The 23,878-nt window shown below is 34.9% G+C and overlaps 2 protein-coding genes across 2 annotated transcripts; one reads left to right on the top strand and one right to left on the bottom strand.

Annotated features, from left to right (window-relative positions):
- Positions 1 to 2,732: 2,732 nt before the first annotated feature.
- On the bottom strand, positions 2,733 to 19,815 carry scp2b (sterol carrier protein 2b). The gene is made up of 5 exons (XM_048178726.1): positions 19,637 to 19,815; positions 16,097 to 16,196; positions 11,019 to 11,148; positions 7,558 to 7,637; positions 2,733 to 3,091 (listed from the first exon to the last, which is right to left on the bottom strand). Exons 1-5 carry the CDS (start codon positions 19,729 to 19,731, stop codon positions 2,996 to 2,998), a joined length of 501 nt encoding a protein of 166 aa, XP_048034683.1. The 5' UTR covers positions 19,732 to 19,815; the 3' UTR covers positions 2,733 to 2,995.
- A 1,346-nt stretch (positions 19,816 to 21,161) lies between these two features.
- Positions 21,162 to 23,854, top strand: LOC125260634 (dolichyl-diphosphooligosaccharide--protein glycosyltransferase subunit DAD1-like). Its single transcript, XM_048179106.1, is given in 4 exon segments — positions 21,162 to 21,544; positions 21,546 to 21,655; positions 23,109 to 23,263; positions 23,524 to 23,854. Coding segments are annotated over 3 exon segments (330 nt in total). The 5' UTR covers positions 21,162 to 21,455; the 3' UTR covers positions 23,240 to 23,263; positions 23,524 to 23,854.
- Positions 23,855 to 23,878: the final 24 nt, after the last annotated feature.

Raw genomic sequence — 23,878 nt, 5'->3', positions numbered from 1 at the left:
TGTGGAATGTAGGTCAGAGCTCGTTAACAGTTTCAGGGATTTAGTGTTTCAGCTGACGTTTTCAAAGGAAAAACAAAAGCGTGGCAGGCTGGACACCGGCCACAACTGTGAGTGGAAACTTCTGAGTGCTGGAACACACACTTACACTGGATCATCTCACAAGAACAGCAAGAAAAAGATATACAGGCAAACAAGCTTCAACATGATCAGAGCACTTAAAAACAAAAAGGTCGTTGGTTTGAATTTTGTCTTGCTAAATCAAATTGGTTTTCTGAAGCATGGCCTCCACATTAATAAGCAGTGTGTGCGGGGCAGAGAGCTGCGGGAATGGAACGAGGAGGAGCCCAAGCAGGAGCTCCGGAAGGATAAAAGGAAAAATTATAACAGCGAAGGACGAGAAATTTTAGCGCCATCTAGTGGTGAGGTTGCGAATAGCAATATAGAGAAGCTGTGGTGGCCGACACAGGACAAAGATGTCATCTTCTATGATTCGATAACAAATGCTACACTAAGACACTTCTCCGCTCCTCAAACACATAAAACAGTATTTATATATAGTTGAGTAAAGAAAAAAGTTATTGTGATAACGTTTATTGTACGTATTATCGCTTATTAAGATATTTCAGACATCTTTTTGAAAAATGACCAATTATTTATTGGTGGGCCACAATTCAAAAGGCCCACAGGTAGCTTCGCCACTGAATGAGGGTATATGGGGCGATTTCAAACACAGCCCTGGACTGAATATGAGCATATTCAGTATTTTCGTCCTATACAAATATATCCCTGCCGCACTCTATCAGGGATAGACCCTGGTGGGCTTTGAACCAAAGTTCAAGTTAATTTCGGCTTGATTCGAACCTACAACCTCCTGCATGTCACAATCTCTTAGGATCCAAAAGCAAAAGAAAGTGATAAACACCAGACTGAGGGCTCATCATATAGACCATCATCCATCTACACAGACACTAAAAAGGACACTTCCCATTTTCATGAGAAAGATTAAGTTTATTTAGTACAAAAGTATTTTAGCATTCACTGACGTGCTTGAGAGACACACATGAAACGATGCTCCAATAACACCTGAAAATATATCAATGCACTGATTTGATGGACATATTTATAATCGCTGTCTGCAGTAAAACAGAATAAACCAAGAAGAATAACTAAAAAGATGAAACAGAAAGAATTTCAATGTTGTCGTACATTTTAACCAGATGTCCATTCATTCATTAAAGTCCAACACCATGCAGTGTGTGTGATGATAGTTTTGAGTTAGGCACACACACACACACACACTGCAGCCACTTTACACCAGGTCTCACTTCCAATAAACTATTTCAGAGCAAAAACACACCATTTTTAACACCGCAGGTAGGCTTATGGGAAATCGATCCACACACACATATAATTGAAACCGTTATGGGTGTCAGTCAAAGGAAAACTGTATCAAAGATATCAAATCGATCTTAATAAGAACAGTATTAATTACATAGTACTTATCAGTATCTATCAGTGATTCATAATTAAATAATTCACCCAGAAAATGAGATTTTCTGGCATCATTCACTCACCTTCATGTTGTTCCAAACCCATATGACTGTTCATAATATATTTCGTTTGTCTCCAGAAGACTGTACTGAAAAAAAGTCTTTCTTCCTCAGTTTAATTAATAGTCATTTTCCGGTACTAATATCTAACAATTCTTAAAGGGATAGTTCACCCAAAAATGAAAATTTGATGTTTATCTGCTTACCCCCAGAGCATCCAAGATGTAGATGACTTTGTTTCTTCAGTAGAACACAAATGATGATTTTTAACTCCAACCGTTGCTGTCTGTCAGTCAAATAATGGGAGTGAATGGGAACTTCTACAATAACAGTAAACAAAACTTGCTTAGACAAGTCCAAATTAAACCCTGCAGCTCGTGACGACACATTGATGTCCTAAGACAAGAAACGATCGGTTTGTGCGAGAAACCGAACAGTATTTATATCATTTTTTACCTCTAATACACCACTATGTCCAACGGCATTCATCACTCGATTCGTTTGGTCTGATCGTGCTCTGACAACAGAAGTGATGTCTCGCTCTCATTGAAGTATATGCACGAGACATCACTGCCGCTGTCAGAGCGCGATCAGACCAAACGAATCGAGTGATGAATGCAGTTGGACATAGGTAGAGGTAAAAAATGATATAAATACTGTTCGGTTTCTCACACAAACCGATCGTTTCGTGTCTTAAGACATCAATGTGTCGTCACGAGCCGCAGGGTTTCATTTGGATTTGTCTGTCGTGTTTTATTTACTCTTATAGTCCAAGTTCCCGCTGACTTGCATTATACGACTGACAGACGGCAGCGGTTGGAGTTAAAAATCATCATTTGTGTTCTACTGATGAAACAAAGTCACCTACATCTTGGATGCGCTGGGGGTAAGCAGATAAACATCAAATTTTCATTTTTGGGTGAACTATCCCTTTAAATTAAGATGCAATAACTTGAGAAGCCAAATGACGTGTTTTTTTTTTTTTTTTAATTAAGTGATTTTATGCTAAAACCAAGAAAACAAAAGTCAGGCAATGGTAAGAAAAATTATCTTGTTATGCATTTAAATTCAGTTTATTTTTCTGACCCCCACTGGCAGATACTTTTTCTTATTTTAAAGTCTTGTTTTCTGAAAAACTATGCTTTTCAAGTAAATGTATCTTGATTTAAGAATGTTTAGATATTTGTTCTGGAAAGCGACTGTTCTACTGAGGAAGAAATCAGTTTTTGCAAGTAATATGGACTACTTTTGTGGGAAACGACGGTGAGTAAACGATGACCATTTTATGTCTGGGTGAACTATTGCTTTCCCTTGTTAGAAAGAGGCTGAACACTACAGCGCAGAAACACATTTGGTCTCTGACTCCTGTACAGCTACTCTAATAGAGTGAACTCTATGGGAGGAGCTACTCAAGACTCCACCCTCTTTAAGCCTGACTCCGCCTCTTACAGCTTGGCTTTGCCTGGCTGCAGCTGCAGGTTTTGAAGTTTCATGGCCATGCCCATGTTTCCAGTGATCTTCAGTTTGCCTTGAAAGAACGCCTGCATGAACGAGGAGACAGAAAGGAGTGATTAATACTGATTTTGAGTAGAAGTATTTTTCTGCCTTTATATGCAACAGTTTAGTCTCTTGTCCATTTAAAAATGCCTGAAAAACAGTGATTTTGAAATTATTATTTGTATCTACTATCAGTAATATTGTATTGATATTCAAATTGCTTCATGTAAAAGCCTCTCAGAAAAAAATGTCAGTTCTTCAAAATTTTTCAAAATTTTCAGTTTTCAAAGCAGAATATGATTTTCTTTTACAATGAAGACACTGATTTTGTTTCGCAGTTGCATTTAAAAAAAAAAAAAACATTATGTAGAAGACATCAGGTGATTTGACTGAATAAATGATTGATTGAATGATTCATTCATTCGTTCGTTCATTTAATGATCGATCGATCAATCATTCAATCAATCAATTAATCGATTCACTGATTGATTCATTGATTGATTCATTGATTGATTGATTCATTGATCAATGAATGCATCAATGAATGATTGATTCTATGCTTCATTCAATCGTTCATTCATTCATTGATTGGTTCATTCATTCATTCAATGAATGAATGAATGAATGAATGAATCAATGAATCAATCAATCAATTATTAATTAATTCATTGGTTCATTCATTCATTCATTCACTTCTTTTGATGACTGAATTGAATGAATGAATCAATCAATGATTTTTATCTGATTAACCTTCACCTTTATTGTGAAGAAGTTTTCAAGGTATCTCCTGATCTGCTCTCTAGTCACAGAAAGACATTTCGTGATATGACTGCATCACAGCAGTGATGAAGAACTTCAATGAGACAGCAGGAGGAATAAACCCTGAAGCGTGTTCAGCGAGTGACTTGATTGTAAGCACTGCACAACCGCGCGCCTCAATGACTGCTAACAGGAAGAGCTCAGGTAGAACTAAAACATGTCAAACACGAGTCACGAGTGAACGTGGTTAATGACTTCTCGTTTCAGTCTGTTCCCAAACATCCTATCCCAGCTTCTTGGATGCAATTATACAATATAAAAATGAATTAAGGCCAGGTAAATATAGCCAGAATTCATGCTGATGGATATTACTAAAAAGTGCAGCGTGAGGAAAACCAAACCTCACTACTTAACCCTTTGATGACCCAACTCTCATTTTCCCCACTCAGTTGTATTTGAAGACATAATGGAGAGATCTGAGAGAAACAGGCTCAAAAAATATCTATAATCAAAATTGTTCTTTATCATGTTTTTGACGGTTTGAGTGGATTAGAATGAACAGTGAATTTTGTTTTGAATTTGCTTTGTGGTGACATAAAATCACAATTTAACACTAGATATGCATGTCCTTAAAAAAAAAAAAAAAAACTTAAATAATAATGAATGCAAAGGTGGTTAAATTATGGAAGCTTGTTTCTTCCACTGAATAAAAAATAAAAAAAGGTATAATTGCGACTTTTTTCCTCACAATTCTGAATTTTTTCTCAGAATTGTGTGATATAAACTTGCAATTGTCATAAAAAGTTTCCTCAGATTTGAACTTTATAAAACTTGCCATTGTTTATTAAATCTTACAATTCTGAAATATATCAGTTTATAGCTTGCAATTCTAACTTAATTTCTCGCAATTGTGAGAAAAGTCAGAATTGCGAGAAAAAAGTCACAATTGTAAATTTATATCTCGCAATTCTGACTTTCTTGTAATTCTGACTTTCTCGCAATTGTGAGTTTATATCATAAAATTCTGAGAAAAGTTGTGAGAAAAAAGTCAAAATTGTGAATTTATATCTTGCAATTTTAAGTTTATATCTCGCAATTCTGACTTTATTTCTCGCAATTGTGAGAAAAGAAGACAGAATTGTGTTTATCTCGCGACTGCAAGAAAAAAGTCAGAATTGCGAATTTATATCTCGCAATTGTGACTATTATTCGCTATTGTAAGTTTATATCTCGCAATTCTGACTTTATTTCTCGCAATTGTGAGTTTGTATCTCGCAATTCTGAGAAAGGAAGACAGAATTGTGTTTATCTCGCAACCGCAAGAAAAAAGTCAGAATTGCGAATTTATATCTCGCAATTGTGACTATTATTCGCTATTGTAAGTTTATATCTCGCAATTCTGACTTTATTTCTCGCAAATGTGAGTTTATCTCTCGCAATTCTGAAGTCAGAATTGTGAGATGTAAACACAATTGTGAGGAAAAAAAAGCAGAATTGTGAGATAAAAAGATTTTTTATTTAGTGGCGGAAACAAGCTTCCTTATTAAATAGATGCCAGAAAGAAAACCAAGTCAAAACTCCATGAATTTGTTAGCAATATGCAAACAAATGCAAGAAAGAAGACCAGTTACTATTCAGCCATCACAATTCATCATACAAACATTACAATGACGTCATCACTGTCTGTTACATTTTGAATGCTGAACATTCTATCAATGGAACTCTTTGGGAAACTTTCACATTTAAATGAAAAGCTGAAAAAAGGCTTAACCCTTTCGATCGTGAGTTTAAAATATTCTAACTGTCCCCCCAGAGTGAGTTTTTTTAAGGCGACCGTTATTTTAGAACGTTCGCCTTTAATGTTTCCATGGCGACGCGTCTTGCGTGTCACGAGCGCTGAATGCAGCAACAATAACACTGTATGACAGATGGATCGCTATTATTTAGTTTTCCTTTTTTATTTAAAATATTCGCAAAATTGCTTACCATGTCATCAACTATCTGATATTCCGATTCTCAAATATGTGTAAGTGAGTGTGCTTTGTCGTTTTAAAACCTTTATAAATGATCTTTATCTTGATCTATAATGCGAGATGGGCGCCGCCATCTTAGTTTGCGCTGCAGTTCACAAGAGTCCTGTCAGTCGGATTACAGCAGGTTAATTCATCATTTTCTTCCGAAATATATGCAAGTAAGTGGCTGGTGAACTGGAAGAATAATAGAGTAAACTTTATAGTTACTTAGGCCCATTATGTGTGTCTGATATGAATAAATGTCGCCAAATTATATTTGTTATTGCTGCTTCCACTGATGTCGGACATCAATGTGTAAATTATAAACGCTTAATGTATTGTTTTAATGGTGCTTATGCATATTTAAATGTCTGAAACCTTAAAATAAACATTATGTGCCTGAAAACACTGCATAGCTGTGATATATGACAAGAGCTGCGCGCGTCCGTCTTGTAGCCAGAGCGCGAAAGCACAATTTGAATCTGGCAGTTATGTGACGTCGCTGAACGTTCGAAATCCCATATGTGGTACCGTACGCCCAGGGGCACTGAAATAAAAATCCCATATGTGGGACCGTACCGCTCAAAGGGTTAAATGTGAGATTAACGGCACTTTTTATAGTTTAGTTTTTATTGTGTATAGTTGTTGACCTATATTTCCCAAATATTAAAAGATAAATATCTTACAATAACCAAACAGGTTGAATGGTTAAAAATCACGAATGCAGTCAACACTACAATATTTAAAAAAAAAAAAAAAAAAAAAAATCACTACAATTAAATATTAAGAGATCCAAACATTTAGAGCATATTTAAAAAGTGTCTCCTGCTAAAAACAAAACAAAACATTTGTGATCTTGGCTACTGAACCAGTTGAGCATCGCCAGGTTAAATGGTCTCACTTGAGCTAGTTGATGTGTAATGGGTCAAAAATGTCTTTCACTCCATCTGTGGCTTTTCCATGAAGGGTGAGGAGCTTAGATTAGAGGAAGCGTGGAAACTGGAAGGCATGGAAACTTGCTCTGATCCAGACGGGAGGCCGCACAATCTCTCTCTCTCAACATGGGCCAATAGCATTAGTAAAAGGAGAGAGAGGGGGAAAGTGTGTTTTTGAGCGTCTGGAGAAATTATTCATGGAAAACAGTAGGTGGGTTTAAGACAATGTACAAAAGGAGGGTGGAAGCTACACAATGCTCAAACTTGAGGTCCCTGAAAAGACAGACCTTGAAAAACCAAATAAGAGCGCATTTGAGGCTAAAAACAATACTGCTTTGAATTCACCACCATATGCAGGTGCAGCTCTTACTGCAAACCTACGCAAGACAGTGTCAAAGAAAGAAAAACACCGGGGTTATGTGGGATGAGTCTCTGTGGTTAATCCAAACGGGAAAACTGAGACCGCGATCAGCCAAAATCATAATTATAACCATACAAACCACTTGGAAATGTTAAGAGATCTGCTTTTGCAGCCATTCCCACTCTTTTAAAGACATTATTTTCAAGGATTTTATTTTATGCAACATATGCTTAAAAGTCGGGATGAAATGACATTCGCGACCTATTTGACTTGTATAATTTGACGTGCACTACCGTTCAATAACTCGGGGTCAGTCAGATTTTGTAGATTTTTTTTTTTTTTTTTACAGTCTAGCTTGTAACTGAAAAATTGGATAGATGAATCATTTTATTTGAGGTACAGTCATAGGGTTGTTTTGGTGATTTGGCTTCATCACTACTTACGGTCTGTGGATTCATCTTTCCAGTCATGAGGTCTAGTAGGTCAGAGTCGGCCATGGCAATAGTGCAGTCTGCTTTCTTTTCTGAGAAACACAAAAGGAGAACACTGAAGAGCACAATATACTTTAAGAGAAATCGAAAAACAAACTGGTGTGACGTCATTTCGTCAAAATCAAGCCAAAACGAAGTTTGAGTTTGAAACAGTGTTCAATTTTAACAGCATATTTTTGATTTAGTTTCAGTCATAGTCTTTTGACTAAAATGCCATTTAGTTTTAGTCATACTTAAGCCATGTGAATTGTTTTAGTCAACTAAAATCAAATGGGTTTAGTTCAATTGTAATGCATCAATTAAGCATTTCTCTAAACTCATTATATACACCTGGAGAAAACATCTAGTAACCTGTTAATATGAATATAGATATATAGATATAACAGATATAACCGCTGTGACAAATAACATGTCTTTATTTAACTTAAAATTAAATAAAACCACTTCTCGTAAAGAAAACACATGGTATTTTCAATTATTATTTATGCATTCTTTATAACAACCTGCATTCAACATTCTTCATTCTTTCAAGCAGACATATTTATTTGTATTAATTAAATATAGATTAATCCTTATTAAAGTTATTAGAGTTATTCAGTCAAGAGCAGTGAGTGATTTTCTCTTTCTTTTGTTGTTTGATTAACATTAATGACGGAAAGCGGCAGGTTTATTAGACTGCCATCACTTTAAGATCGAATGCACAGGTCCAATATACTGATACACATTGGATATTCTCCCAACTGTTTATTTTCACTTAAGACATAACCAACTGAGTTTAGATGAATTCTCACCAAAAACTGATATTTTGACATAATTTTGTATTTGTCTGTTCAAGCATGAAAAGTCACGAAAGAGAGTTCAATTCTGTACTAGTGTGCTGAGAGGCAGCTTTCTGTGTGCACAGAAAACCGTACAGAGTTTCCATATTGTCTGCTCTTCTCTTTCTCCCAGATATTAACATTTTTGAATATTTTATGAGACATGCAGCAAGTGTATGCCAATGGCGTTGCGACAGTGTATTGCTAAAAAGGATTGCTAACATTTTTACCCCAGTGAAGTACTAGTGAAAAAAAGAACTTCACCATGGGGATATTGGTGCCTATATGGGCAAAATTTATGGAAGCATGTTTTCGCCACTAAATAAAAAAATAAAAAAGGTAATTGCAACCTATTCCTCTCACAATTCTGACTTTTTTCTCCCAATTTGCGAGTTTATAACATGCAATACTGACTTTATAACTCGCAATTCAGACTTTATATCATGCAATTTTGACTTTATAACTCGCAATTTCGATTTTATAACACATAATTCTGACTTTATAACTCGCAATTTCGACTTTATAACATGTAATTCTGACTTTATATCTCGCAATTCTGACTTTAAAACTTGCAATTCTGAATTTATAACTCGCAATTCTGACTTTAAAACTCGCAATTCTGACTTTAAAACTTGCAATTCCTACTTTATAACTGACAATTCTGACTTTATATCTCACAATTCTGACTTTATATCACACAATTCTGACTTTATATCACACAATTCTGACTTTATTTCATGCAATTCTGACTTTATATCACACAATTCTGACTTTATATCACACAATTCTGACTTTATTTCATGCAATTCTGACTTTATATCACACAATTCTGACTTTATATCACACAATTCTGACTTTATTTCATGCAATTCTGACTTTATATCACACAATTCTGACTTTATATCACACAATTCTGACTTTATTTCATGCAATTCTGACTTTATATCACACAATTCTGACTTTATTTCATGCAATTCTGAATTTATAACTCGCAATTCTGAATTTATAACTCGCAATTCTGACTTTAAAACTCGCAATTCTGACTTTATATCTCGCAATTCTGACTTTATATCATGCAATTCTGAATTTATATCTCGCGATTCCGACTTTATATCTCGCAATTCTGACTTTATAACTTGCAATTCTGACTTTAAAACTCGCAATTCCGACTTTATATCTCGCAATTCCGACTTTATATCTCGCAATTCCGAATTTATATCTCACAATTCTGACTTTATATCATGCAATTCTGAATTTATATCTCGCGATTCCGACTTTATATCTCGCAATTCTGTCTTTAAAACTTGCAATTCTGACTTTAAAACTCACAATTCCGACTTTATATCTCGCAATTCCGACTTTATATCTCGCAATTCCGAATTTATATCTCACAATTCTGACTTTATATCATGCAATTCTGAATTTATAACTCACAATTCTGAATTTATATCTCGCAATTCTGACTTTATAACTTACAATTCCGACTCGCAATTGTGAGTTTATAACTTGCAATTTTGAGAAAAAAAAGTCAGAATTGTGAGATAAACTTGCAATTACCCTTATTCCATGGTGGAAACAAGCTTCCATAAAAACTAACAGGAGTGAGAGGTAAAAATATTTGTGAGCCTGAACAATGCAGCCAGACAATGCAGCTCATCACCTGTTGGTTTGGTGTCTTTAGCTCTTGTTACACAACGAATCAGAATCCAGCATGTGTGAGTGGCTTTGATCCTGGTCATTAGACCGAACACACACTCTCACTTATTTTCATTTCCTCTCATCCTTCACACTAATCTCATGGCTGTGGCCATACACACACACACACACACACACAAATAGAGGGTATGCACAGACATCACTTTCCCGCCGGAAACGCTTCCTCATCCGAACTTATTTAGGGGCCGATTTAATAGGGGACGCTGCAAAAACGGAGTAAAAAAGATGATCTTCTTAAAGGCAATTACTCAATACTGATCCTTACAACTTAGCAAAGAACCAGTGCTCCCTATGGCCAGGAGTTGGGATTCATGACATTTACATGCATCTGATTTCACTTATATCATTGTTAAATATCATACCAAAAACTTGTTAAAGCACAAAGGCATTACAGACTCAACATTGTAACTTTCTGTAAAGCTGCTTGGAATCAGTGTGTATTTTGAATGTTAATAAATTTGACTTGACGCTTGGTCGTACTTCAAGATGGGATAAAAGTGATGAGGACATCCATCCATCCATCCATCCACTTGCTTTGTAAGAAAAACTGGGTTTGTCTAACAATATCTAACCATCCCTTTTTATAGAACACGAGGCTCATCATAATGGATGTTTTTTAATAAACGCTGACAAAAAAAAAAAAAAAAAAACATTTTGGGGATGTGTGTGTTCTGATAACGGTTCGTGCTTTTCCGTAAGATGTGAAAATGTCAAACTTCTACTGGGTAAAAGGTATTAAACCTCTCCTTCAACCTTAGAGCTATTTTCACATAAACTAACTACACCTGGTGCGATGCGTTCAGCCCGAGACATTGATGATGAACTAGGAAATGTCAGCTGTTCACAGCATCTGCAACCTCGGGTTTATAACACACTTACCAGCATCATTGTGAACAGAGCCTTTTCCGTTCTTAACATCAACGATCCAGGTGGCTTCCTTTCCGTCCGGCCCGTCCTTTACCTTGAAGGCAAACACACCTCCGATCTTCTTCACAAACTGCTCTCCATCCTGCACACACACACACACACAGGTCATCGGTTGCACACCCACCAAAAACTGTGTGAACCGCAGCTAAACTGAAATGTAGAGATAACATTTTGTCCCCTCAAACAGATATGAATGTGTAAATTTTATTTTGAGCCATTTATTTATATACATTATATGATAACACTTTACAGTAAGGTTTCATTAGTTAAGTACATTAGTTAACATAACCCAAGTATGAACAGCATTTATTAATCTTAGTTAATGTTAATCTCAACATTTACTACTATTCAAAGTTGTATCTGTTAATTAATATTAGTTAATGCACTGTGAACTAACATTAACAAAGGATAATAAATGCTGTAAATATGTATTGCTCATTGTTTATGTTAGTTAATGCATTAACTAGGGCTCTCACGCAGCAAAAAAATAATTTAATTAATTACACAATTAATTGATCAGAAATGAAATCGCACATCAAATTTGGTTGAGAAATTACCTGCAAAAGGTAATTTTTGGGTGAACTATCCCTTTAATAGTTTTTTATTAATATGGGAAAATTATTTTTTTTTTTAATGAAATGATACTCTAAATAAGAAATTAAAACTGCCAGTAGGTGGCGGTAAATGTCTAAATGAGTAGATCATTGAGTCATTCGTTCATTTGATTCATTCAAATAGTTGATTAATTCAGGAATGAAGTAAACGGCTCTCTTTATGAATGAACCATTGAATCATTGATTCACTCGACTGATTCGCTCAAAACGCGGATTCATTCAGAAACTAAACACCACTGTGTGTTGTGCGTTTCTGAGTTTCAGCGAAAGAGTAACTTCTGACCCGACGCATGACGCATTGACGAATGCGGAAGCACAGAGGAGAGAGCAAATCAAAACACCGGTCACGAATCAGAAGTCTAAATCGATCATTTTTAAAGAGAAATGTCGGAGGATTTCAATATAAGAGAAGAGGCCCTATTTGTTTGAACCGCGAGATGCATCTAAGCTTACGATACTCCTGCATCCTGCGTCATACTTCGCATCAGGGGTTACTCATTTGTGCTAACTCAACTTGTGTAGGCCTTCTGCCGGAAGCTAGTTATTTTAAGTTTTAAATATGGATATTTTTCTTACACAAACCGATTGCTTCACTTCAGAAGGCCTTTCTTAACTCCCTGGAGCTGTATGGATTACTTTTATGATGGATGGATGCACTTTTTCTACTTCAAATTCAGGAGCGCCATTCACTATCATTATAAAGCTTGGAAGAGCCAGGATATTTTTTAAAGGTGCCCTAGATTCAAAAATTTAATTTACCTCAGCATAGTTGAATAACAAGTGTTCAGTACATGGAAATGACATACAGTGAGTCTCAAACTCCATTGTTTCCTTGTTCTTGTGTAAATCTCATTTGTTTAAAAGACCTCCGAAGAACAGGCGAATCTCAACATAACACCGACTGTTACGTAACAGTCGGGATCATTAATATGTATGACCCCAATATTTGCATATGCCAGCTCATGTTCTAGGCATTACACAAGGGCAGCCAGTATTAACGTCTGGATCTGTGCACAGCTGAATCATCAGACTAGATAAGCAAGCAAGAACAATAGCGAAAAATGGCAGATGGAGCAATAATAACTGACATGATCCATGATATCATGATATTTTTAGTGATGTTTGTAAATTGTCTTTATAAATGTTTCGTTAGCATGTTGCTAATGTACTGTTAAATGTGGTTAAAGTTACCATCGTTTATTACTGTATTCACGGAGACAAGAGAGCTGTCGTTATTTTCATTTTTAAACACTTGCAGTCTGTATAATTCATAAACACAACTTCATTCTTTATAAATCTCTCCAACAGTGTGTAATGTTAGCTTTAGTCACGGAGCACTATCAAACTCATTCAGAATCAAATGTAAACATCCAAATAAATACCATACTTACGCGATTAGACATGCTGCATGACGAACACTTTGTAAAGATCCATTTTGAGGGTTATATTAGCTGTGTGAACTTTGTTTATGCTGTTTAAGGCAAGCGCGAGCTCTTGGGGCGTGGAGCACGAGATTTAAAGGGGCCGCGTACCCTGAATCAGCGCATTTATAATGATAGGCAGTTAAAAAAATTAATTAAAAAAAACTATGGGGTATTTTGAGCTGAAACTTCACAGACACATTCAGGGGACACCTTAGACTTATATTACATCTTTTGAAAACATGTTCTTCGGCACCTTTAATATATCTCAGATTGTGTTCGTCTAAAAGAAGATAGTCATATACACCTAGGATGGCTTGAGGATGAGTAAATCATGGGGTAATTTTAACCTTGAAAACAGACAATGAAACAGTAACAAACACTTGCATTGCATACAAACAACATTTCCATCATATTTGTTACTTGCTGGCTTTTTACACAAACAAATACAGTCATAAAACAGCTGAAAAACAACAGCGAAATGTGGCGCATAAACCGTCTCGCTCAGCCTTCCTGCCTGGGTGAGTGAAACATTAAATTTCCTTGTAAAATTACACACTGCATTGCAGAGTGTAATGGAGCAAAACTGATTTGAAAGCGCATCGGTTTTCCCCCAGAGTACTTCTGTTGTGTAACAGGCTGTTATTTGAGTAATTTTTTTTTGGCAGAAGCTGAAATGTGGCTGATAGTGAGATTATCAGTGTCTCGCCTCTCAAGAGGGTGACAGTGTCACCGATGAACAATAACAAATATGCATCTTTTATCTGCCTCTAACAGAACCCAGACTGAATCTGAATACGGCCGAGGCACTGATGAATAAACGAGGGCTTTAAATGGATAGTTCAAACAAAAATTAAAATTGCCATCGCTTACTCACCCTTATGTGGTTCCCAACCCATCCGAAAGGATACAACAACACTACACAATATATTTTGCAAAGATATTATGGTTGTTTTTACTATCAAGCTCCAATAAGACAGCATAAAAGTAGTCGATACAACTTATATTACAAGTTATCTGAATTCATACTGTCTTTCAGAGAAAAAAAGATTTTAAAAATGTTAATATGATGTTTTTAACATATCTTTTACATTAACCTAATTTGATAATTTCATTCTGCTTTCTAAAGACTGGTCAGAAAACAATTAATTGCAGATTATTTTATTTATTTTATTTTATTTAAAGATGTTAATTGCAATTATTTTATTTTATTTTATTTTATTGTTTCATTATAATTATTTATAATTATAAAAAATGAAAAAAAAAACTACATACAGTTTAATGGAAAAAAAAATAAATATAATTACTAACTGTTAATATTCATTTGCATGATAGTTAAAAAAAATCTATTATTTAATTCTGGACACAAAATTAAATGTTGTCTTTAACATATAAGAAATATTTTTCTCACATAGAATAAATGTATTTAATGTAAGATAATAGATGCTTTTATATTTCAGGAAGAAGTTTGAAAACCCCTGATATAAACTTTGCTTATTTATTTGATTTTTGTAGCTTAACATTATTTACACACTGCCGTTCAAGTTTGGAGTCGGTAAATCTCTTCTGCTCACTAAGGCTGCATTTATTTGATTACAAAAAAAAAAAAAAAAAAGACTATAAAAACAAAAATATTGTGAAATATTATTATAATTTAAAATAATTGTTTTCTATTAGAAAATATTTTAAAATGTAATTTATTCCTGTGATCAAACCTGGATTTTTTTTATTATTATTTATTTATTTAATATGGACATAGCAATAACATTGGACAAACCAGATGCATTGTTTAAAGTGTTATAGCACATATGCTAATTTTCAACACCTGTCCATAGGGACTTTTTTAACAGAAAAAAAACAAAAAAACACATTATTAAACAAAACACGGCACAGTTTACACATGAGAACAACTTTGGCCCGATTTAAGCCACTTTTTGAGCTCTCTGGTGAAGATATTAATATTGCTCTGTAATTTGAATCCTGTGGGGAGAGAGTTCCATAGTGTCGCCCCTCTAAAAGAGAAGCTAGACTGTCCAAAAGATGTTCTAAACTTCGGGAGCACACAATCCCCACTAACTGAGGCTCTGGTGGAAAGTCTAAAAGAGCCCCGACGCCTCTCCATGAGGCCAGAGATCAGTGGTGACACACAGTTGTTCAAACATTTAAAAGTCAATTTCAAAATACTAAAATTTACAAAATTTTCAAAGGTAAAAAGCTTATGCTTTTGTATGATATCACAATGATGCCATCTCATTGGTTTTTTGTCAAATATCTTAATTGCCTGTTTATATAGAGCAATAACTGGTTTCAAAGTGGACATTGATGTTTGTGACCATGCTGTTATACAGTATGACAAATGTGAAAAAACCATTGCATGCATAAACAATAAAGCCTAATAATAAAGCTAAATTTAGCATCATTACTCCAGTGTTCAATGTCACATAATAATCCGAAACTTTTGAACAGTAGTTTATGTATGCATGTGTGTGTGTGTGTGTGTGTGTGTGTGTGTATATATATATACACATTCCTATTTTTTTTCCTTCAATGTATGGAAAAATATGTGGAAAATAACTATTCCTGTAAACTCAGCGGGTAAAGGCACTGTCATGCCTCGATTTGAGGTATTACGCAGGTCATGAAACAGCAGATTGAGGAGGGGATGGACACATATATTGCAGATTCATCAAAGTATGTGATACACATGAAATTACATGAAAAGATCGTCTAGATCGGACTGAGGGATTTGGGTTTAATGAAATGATGATCCTTTCAGCACCCAATAACTTTGCAGTCTGAACAAAAAGCTTTCACACAAGCCAGCGGGGAAAAACAGGCCTGACAGCGGATCATCGCTGACATGATTAAAGCTGGGTAATAACCCGAATTCAGATCCATCTTGATGTAGCCTCAGGCAGAGATGCTGAGGCGTTAAGAGGCTTTACCACTACAGCCAACAAATTCAGATAAATTAACCCGAGCAGCCTTCTCGTACCTCATGCAGCTTTTTATTGATCTCCTGGAAGACAGCGTGAGCTTTGAAGCCTTCTAGACCTGAGGATGCGCTGGTCAACAGCGCCTGGATCCGTGGAGAGCTGGGAATGAAAGATATACACACATGAAAGACACACTCAGAAAGAAAATATGTTTCAAGGAATAATTCACCCTGAGGGTTCTTCTGTGTGATCCACACACTCTCAGAAAAAAGGTACAAAAGCTGTCACTGGGGAGCCACCCTTTGTACCTAAAGAGTGCATATTAGTACCTAAATGATACACATTAAAAAAGCTTTTGTACCTTTTTTTCCTGAGAAAGTTGTACAGATATGGAACTGATATGAGGATGATTTTGGGGTGAACTATCCCTTTAAGAAGTAACATGGCTTATATCTCGCAATTCTGACTTTATATCTCGCAATTCTGACTTTATATCTCGCAATTCTGACTTTATATCTCGCAATTCTGACTTTATAACTTGCGATTTTGACTTTATAACTCGCAATTCTGACTTTATATCACGCAATTCTGACTTTATAACTCGCAATTCTGACTTTATATCTCGCAAATCTGACTTTATATCTCGCAATTCTGACTTTATATCATGCAATTCTGACTTTATAACTCGCAATTCTGACTTTATATCTTGCAATTCTGACTTTATATCTCGCAATTCTGACTTTATATCTCGCGATTCTGACTTTATATCACGCGATTCTGACTTTATATCTCGCGATTCTGACTTTATAACTCACAATTCTGACTTTATATCTCGCAATTCTGACTTTATATCTCGCGATTCTGACTTTATATCTCGCAATTCTGACTTTATAACTCGCGATTCTGACTTTATATCACGCAATTCTGACTTTATATCACACGATTCTGACTTTATATCTCGCAATTCTGACTTTATATCACGCGATTCTGACTTTATATCACGCGATTCTGACTTTATATCACACGATTCTGACTTTATATCTCGCAATTCTGACTTTATATCTCGCAATTCTGACTTTATATCTCGCGATTCTGACTTTATAACTCACAATTCTGACTTTATAACTCACAATTCTGACTTTATAACTCGCAATTCTGACTTTATATCACGCAATTCTGACTTTATAACTCACGATTCTGACTTTATATCACGCATCACGCAATTCTGACTTTATAACTCGCGATTCTGACTTTATATCACGCGATTCTGACTTTATATCACGCGATTCTGACTTTATAACTCGCAATTCTGACTTTATATCTCGCAATTCTGACTTTATATCTCGCGATTCTGACTTTATAACTCACAATTCTGACTTTATAACTCGCGATTCTGACTTTATATCATTCGCGATTCTGACTTTATATCACGCGATTCTGACTTTATATCTCGCGATTCTGACTTTATATCTCGCGATTCTGACTTTATAACTCACAATTCTGACTTTATAACTCACAATTCTGACTTTATAACTCGCAATTCTGACTTTATATCACGCAATTCTGACTTTATATCACGCGATTCTGACTTTATATCACGCGATTCTGACTTTATATCACGCAATTCTGACTTTATATCTCGCAATTCTGACTTTATATCTCGCAATTCTGACTTTATAACTCACAATTCTGACTTTATAACTCGCGATTCTGACTTTATATCACGCAATTCTGACTTTATATCACGCGATTCTGACTTTATATCACGCGATTCTGACTTTATATCTCGCAATTCTGACTTTATATCTCGCGATTCTGACTTTATATCTCGCGATTCTGACTTTATATCTCGCGATTCTGACTTTATAACTCACAATTCTGACTTTATATCACGCAATTCTGACTTTATAACTCACGATTCTGACTTTATATCACGCATCACGCAATTCTGACTTTATAACTCGCGATTCTGACTTTATATCACGCGATTCTGACTTTATATCACGCAATTCTGACTTTATATCTCGCAATTCTGACTTTATATCTCGCGATTCTGACTTTATATCTCGCGATTCTGACTTTATAACTCACAATTCTGACTTCATAACTCGCAATTCTGACTTTATATCACGCAATTCTGACTTTATAACTCACAATTCTGACTTTATAACTCACAATTCTGACTTTATAACTCACAATTCTGACTTTATATCACGCGATTCTGACTTTATATCACGCGATTCTGACTTTATATCACGCGATTCTGACTTTATATCTCGCGATTCTGACTTTATAACTCACAATTCTGACTTCATAACTCGCAATTCTGACTTTATATCACGCAATTCTGACTTTATAACTCACGATTCTGACTTTATATCACGCATCACGCAATTCTGACTTTATAACTCGCGATTCTGACTTTATATCACGCGATTCTGACTTTATATCACGCAATTCTGACTTTATATCTCGCAATTCTGACTTTATATCTCGCGATTCTGACTTTATATCTCGCGATTCTGACTTTATAACTCACAATTCTGACTTTATAACTCGCGATTCTGACTTTATATCACGCAATTCTGACTTTATATCACGCGATTCTGACTTTATATCACGCGATTCTGACTTTATATCTCGCAATTCTGACTTTATATCTCGCGATTCTGACTTTATATCTCGCGATTCTGACTTTATAACTCGCGATTCTGACATTATAACTCACGATTCTGACTTTATATCACGCATCACGCAATTCTGACTTTATATCACGCAATTCTGAGAAAAAAAGTCAGAATTGCGAGATGTAAACTCACAATTGTGAGAAAAAAGTCACAATTACCTTTTTATTTTTCATTCAGTGGAAACCAGCTTCCATACAGTTTTGAATCCAGTCAGCTTCATATTCTGATCTCTCCACAATACTTTCCTCTCTCTCTCCCTCTCTCTCTCTCCATTCTGTCATAAAGACATTAAACCCCAAATATACTCAATCTAAAATAAGCAATGGAGCTGTTTTAAGTTCAGTACAAATATTTAAGCACAGGAAGACATCCAGACATCCAGACACCCAGATCTCTGGACAAACTGATCTCACAACACACGTGGAGTTACTCAGAGACTTTCCTCACATAAACATGCTGGAGACAGCAAGATAAAAACAACAAGCTCTTCAACAAGTTACACAAATGTTCTTTTGGATATCAAGAACAATTTCACGACCTTGGATGTTTTCTCATGGGTGAAACACAGAAAAAAAAATACATTTTTAAATGAAAATATAACACCATTGCACTGTTACAGTGCATTTTAGGTGCTTAATTTGTCTCATTCCTAAGAATTTAGACTGATTTGAGCTCTAATAAACCAAAAATCCCTTTCAATCATTGGATCAATGCATAAAAACCATCTGGATATTTCATATTAGCAAATCAAAAACAGAAATCCTGTAATAAATGGCTCACACATGTAAATGACCTACATAAGCTGCTGTCACACTCTCTCAGCTCTGCAGAATTATTAAACACACGGTGTGATTATTATCACATAATGATTGTAAACACAGGTCTCATCATCATCATCATCATCATCCTCACCTTGACACCTGAGGGACACGCATTGTTCGTGAAGATGAACTGCAGATAGACAGGTGATCACAAGGCCGCTGGCACTCGAACAATCGGCGATACATTCGTTATCCGAACGCTACTTCCGTGTTCTGTGGCCATGAGCCAGACCTGAATAATCAAACACTGATTGAGAAACAAAATAAGTGTGACGTTTTTATTCGCATGTAAGGGGACCCACGGTGTATGTAGATAGAACATAACGGTTCATAAGGTCTTTACACCACTGAAAATGCATTTTATATTGCATTTATCCTCCTAAATATCACAAACTGGACCTTTAACTCTATCTATCACAGAAGATAGAAAAATATTGATTGGCTAATTTTGGGATGGCATGCTAGCTTAGCAACATAATTTTTTATATATTATTTATTTATTATTATATGAATTATTTCTTTGCATAGTTCACAAAGAAATAACAATTAGCACTGCAAGAAGGGGAAAAAGGCACCTCAGAGCAAAAAACACAACCATCCCTTGTCAAAAAATCCTATTGGAATTTCATTTTATCCTTTAGGATCTTGTTGGATTCTTAGAATCTGATATATTTGAATGGAATTTCACTACTTTACACACACATATATATATATATATATATATATATATATATATATATATATATATATATATATATATATATATACTTTATAATGGTGTTATTCTTGTTGAGCAAGAAATATTCTTATGAATTAAGAATTTACTATAAAACATTAATGAAGATGTTCAATAGCATTATTAGCCTACCACTTGTCTTTCTATGATATTTGCTATTGATAATGATAAATTACCTCAAAATTACAAAAAGAGGTTCACAAAAAGAGTATGTTTACACTGTTTCTAGGTTATATTCTTTTAAAGCTAGCTGGCGGGAGGGTTTGATTTAACAGAATAAATAATTTTGTTTTGTTTTGGTATATTGCACACATTTTCGTCATGCATTTCGTCATGCATATGAAGTTTAAATAAGTTTCGTAGGTATTGACTTAGGGGATATGTTAAATGCGACTACCTGTAAGTTTTAAAGAAGAGACGGCAAGTTATAACACACACACACACACACACACACACACACACTCCCTCAGAGTCTGCGAGAAAACAGAAGATGGCCTTTGCTGCCTTCTGCCGGTCAGATATGATTATTCCCATTCTTAATAAATCTGCTATCTCACTTTTAAACAACTGATTTTCCACGTGACTAATCACTCGTCGGAATGCCTTTCTCATGGTTTGTCTATATTAATTTTATCAAATTAAATACTGGACTATAAAACGTCATTTCCTCTGTAACTTCACATGACAGGGAAAGACAACGATTTTGGAACATGAAATTCAAATTTTATTTAAAATCTAATATAAAAACATTTTGTAAACAAACCGGAACTGTTTATCACAGCTTCACAGCGCATGGCAATAATATCGTTGTTACACTTATTCCTCCTGCGTTTACAGTTGAAATTGAATAAGAAGACAGAACAGCCGTTGAAAATTTAAATATTTATAACGGTCACAGCGACCCGAACGTGTCACTGTCACGTGATGTTTGAATGAGGCATTTATAAATCCTACGCATATATTTAATGTTAACGATTACACTCCTCAAGTGTAGAGCAAAAATTAAATTACATTTAAATAAATACGCTTCAATGGAGGATTGGGAATTTGAGCCATAAAGCGCCCCCTGCAGGCAGAACTCCTCTGTGCCTCATAGGAAACCGTTATTTGCGCCAACGTTATTTACGCACACGTCAGTTTTCGGTGTTGTTTGGCGTTTAAATCGATAGTGAAAATGTCTAATTCAGTAATTTCAGTCATTTCCAGGTTTTTGGAGGAGTACGCGTCCAGCACGCCGAATAAACTGAAGGTGGTAGACGCGTATCATGATGACAGGGGCGCTGCAGTTTCTTTATTGTTTATTAGTCGGGACGTTTCCGTTCAACAGCTTTCTATCTGGTTTCATATCGTGCGTTGGGTCGTTTATTCTCGCAGGTAGGACTAATTGATGCATTGTTGTTATTTCGTTATTTGTTTATGGACACAATAACTATCCAGTTTTGCCATTACAATATGGTTTGTTAATTTTTGGGTTAGCCTAAATCGAAATAAGTTCTTTACTAATTATTTAAATTGCATTTTGATGATTTTCAATGACATGACTCCATCTCTACTGCAGGTAATTTATTTATTCTTGTTATTTAGTTATTTAGTTGTCTAATGTTGGCATTACAGGATTAGTATCAAATTTTCATGTTGCGATTAATTGCAGAAGCTTTTATCACAGTATTGAAATAAGTTGCAAAAAGAAAGTGTTGTCATTTAACAGGTTTAAGAACTCTTTGTAATAACAAAAAGAATTCTGAATGTTTAAATACAACAATACAATACACCAAAAATAGATAAAGTAAAATTGTTCAAACAGATTAAAGTGCAAAAGAATTAGGCTATAACGAGGTAACATTTTACAATAAGGTCTCATTATTTAATGCATTAACTAAGATTGAGCAATAGCTACATTTGTTACAGAAAGTATTACTTTTTTGTTAATGTTAGTTAAGAAATACAACTGATAATTGTTAGTTTTATCTCAGGTCCATTAAATAAGTTCTTTTGATTTTAGTAATGTTATTAAACAGTAAATAAGAAATTAACATTAACTAAGAATAATTAATGCTTTATATGTATTTTTCATTGTCAGTTTGGTAATAATGAGTTAACATGTTAACTAATGAAGCCGTATGTCTCAAAGTTTTACTGAACAATAACACATAATCATTACTGCATGTTGTAGTCCAGATTAAAATATAAAAATGTTTAAGTTTGAAAATAAATAGCCTATTAAGTCTTTAAGTCATTAAGTATTTGGTGCTGTGATGAACAACACTGAGATTACAAAAAAATTAATGGCTGTTTGAAGCATTTTAAAAACTTCACTAGCGCAGTTGCTTTGTTTGCGGGGTTTCCGGGGTAACCACTGCATTTCTGCTGTTCCATTAGCGCCCTCTGCTGTCTGCTCTCATGCTGTCTCTTTCACTCGTTCCGCCATGTGCTTCTCGTGCACGTTGGGCTTTTTAACATCTGAGTGTGCGTCCCTTTGACGCAGAATATAGCTGTGTTGTGCATTTTATACGGTTGATGGGGAAAGTATTCTTAAATGCATTATAATAATTTTAATAATTGTTAATAAATTATCATTTACGGTTCCCATGATAACAATATCGTGCATATTCATTATCGTGATATATCACATTACCGAATATCGGCACATGTCTGTACAGGATGGTTTTTTTTTTTTTGGTGTATGTGTGTTGTTATTATTTAGAAATTATTCATTTATAAATTACTTACTACATTACATTTAGTACATATATAAAGTACTTATTTATCCCTTTATTTGTACTGCATTTGAATGATTTTCAATAACATGTCTCCATCTCTTCTTCAGTGTGTCTGAGAATCCAGATTAATCCTCAGAATAAAGGCGAGTTCTTGTCCATCTCTCCAGAGAGAGCCTTTGCTGACTTCCTGTTCGCCCACACTGTTCTTCATTTGGTTGTTATTAATTTCATTGGTTAAGTGTCCACGTGTGCTTATAAAAAGGTAAAGAAAATAGTTTATAATAACAGTTTGCTGTATCTGGCCTTAGGAATAGGGTGCACTATTTGTGCTATTTGCAATTTAAGTGTGTATTATTACATTTTGTACATAATACAAACCTCTTGTACATAATACAGCAATGTTGGCCAGAATCTATAGTTTTGCATTGTATTAAACCATTTATAGTGATTATATTTGGTTTTGCCTCATTTTAAATGTTTTCTTACACATGTTTATTAATGAATTTCCTTCTCTTCATGCAGATTGATTGAGGAATGACCAAACCTGGAATGCATATGCATCTTAGAGGAAGCAGAGAAGAAAATTCATGTATTTTCTCCCATCCGCTGACATGCAGCTCCTGCAAACCTTATCAAATTTTCCAACACTGCATGTGACAAATCCTGAAACTGGACATGACTAAATAAATAATATCTTGGGCCCTGTTCCCTCCCAATAATCAGTGATGATTGAAGAGTATTCAGTCCGTCTGATATATTTTCATTCAAACAAACATGTTTGTACATGTTTCATTATAAGTATTATACAGATATATATTTTTTGTTTTATTAAAAAATAAATAATAATAAACCATGTTGACTTATGTTGTCTGTGGCC

Source organism: Megalobrama amblycephala, linkage group LG24 (assembly GCF_018812025.1).
Source record: "Megalobrama amblycephala isolate DHTTF-2021 linkage group LG24, ASM1881202v1, whole genome shotgun sequence".
Classification (NCBI taxonomy): domain Eukaryota; kingdom Metazoa; phylum Chordata; class Actinopteri; order Cypriniformes; family Xenocyprididae; genus Megalobrama; species Megalobrama amblycephala.
Note: the sequence above shows the minus strand (reverse complement) of the source record. Positions and strands in the feature narration are given on the sequence as shown.

Coding starts and splice junctions, on each gene's coding strand:
- scp2b (XM_048178726.1), bottom strand. CDS start 19,731: ATGTATCGCCGATTGTTCGAGTGCCAGCGGCCTTGTGATCACCTGTCT. Junction 7,638..11,018: donor CTCTGTTCACAATGATGCTG/GTAAGTGTGTTA, acceptor TGTGTTTCTCAG/AAAAGAAAGCAGACTGCACT. Junction 3,092..7,557: donor GAAAGATGAATCCACAGACC/GTAAGTAGTGAT, acceptor TCGTTCATGCAG/GCGTTCTTTCAAGGCAAACT.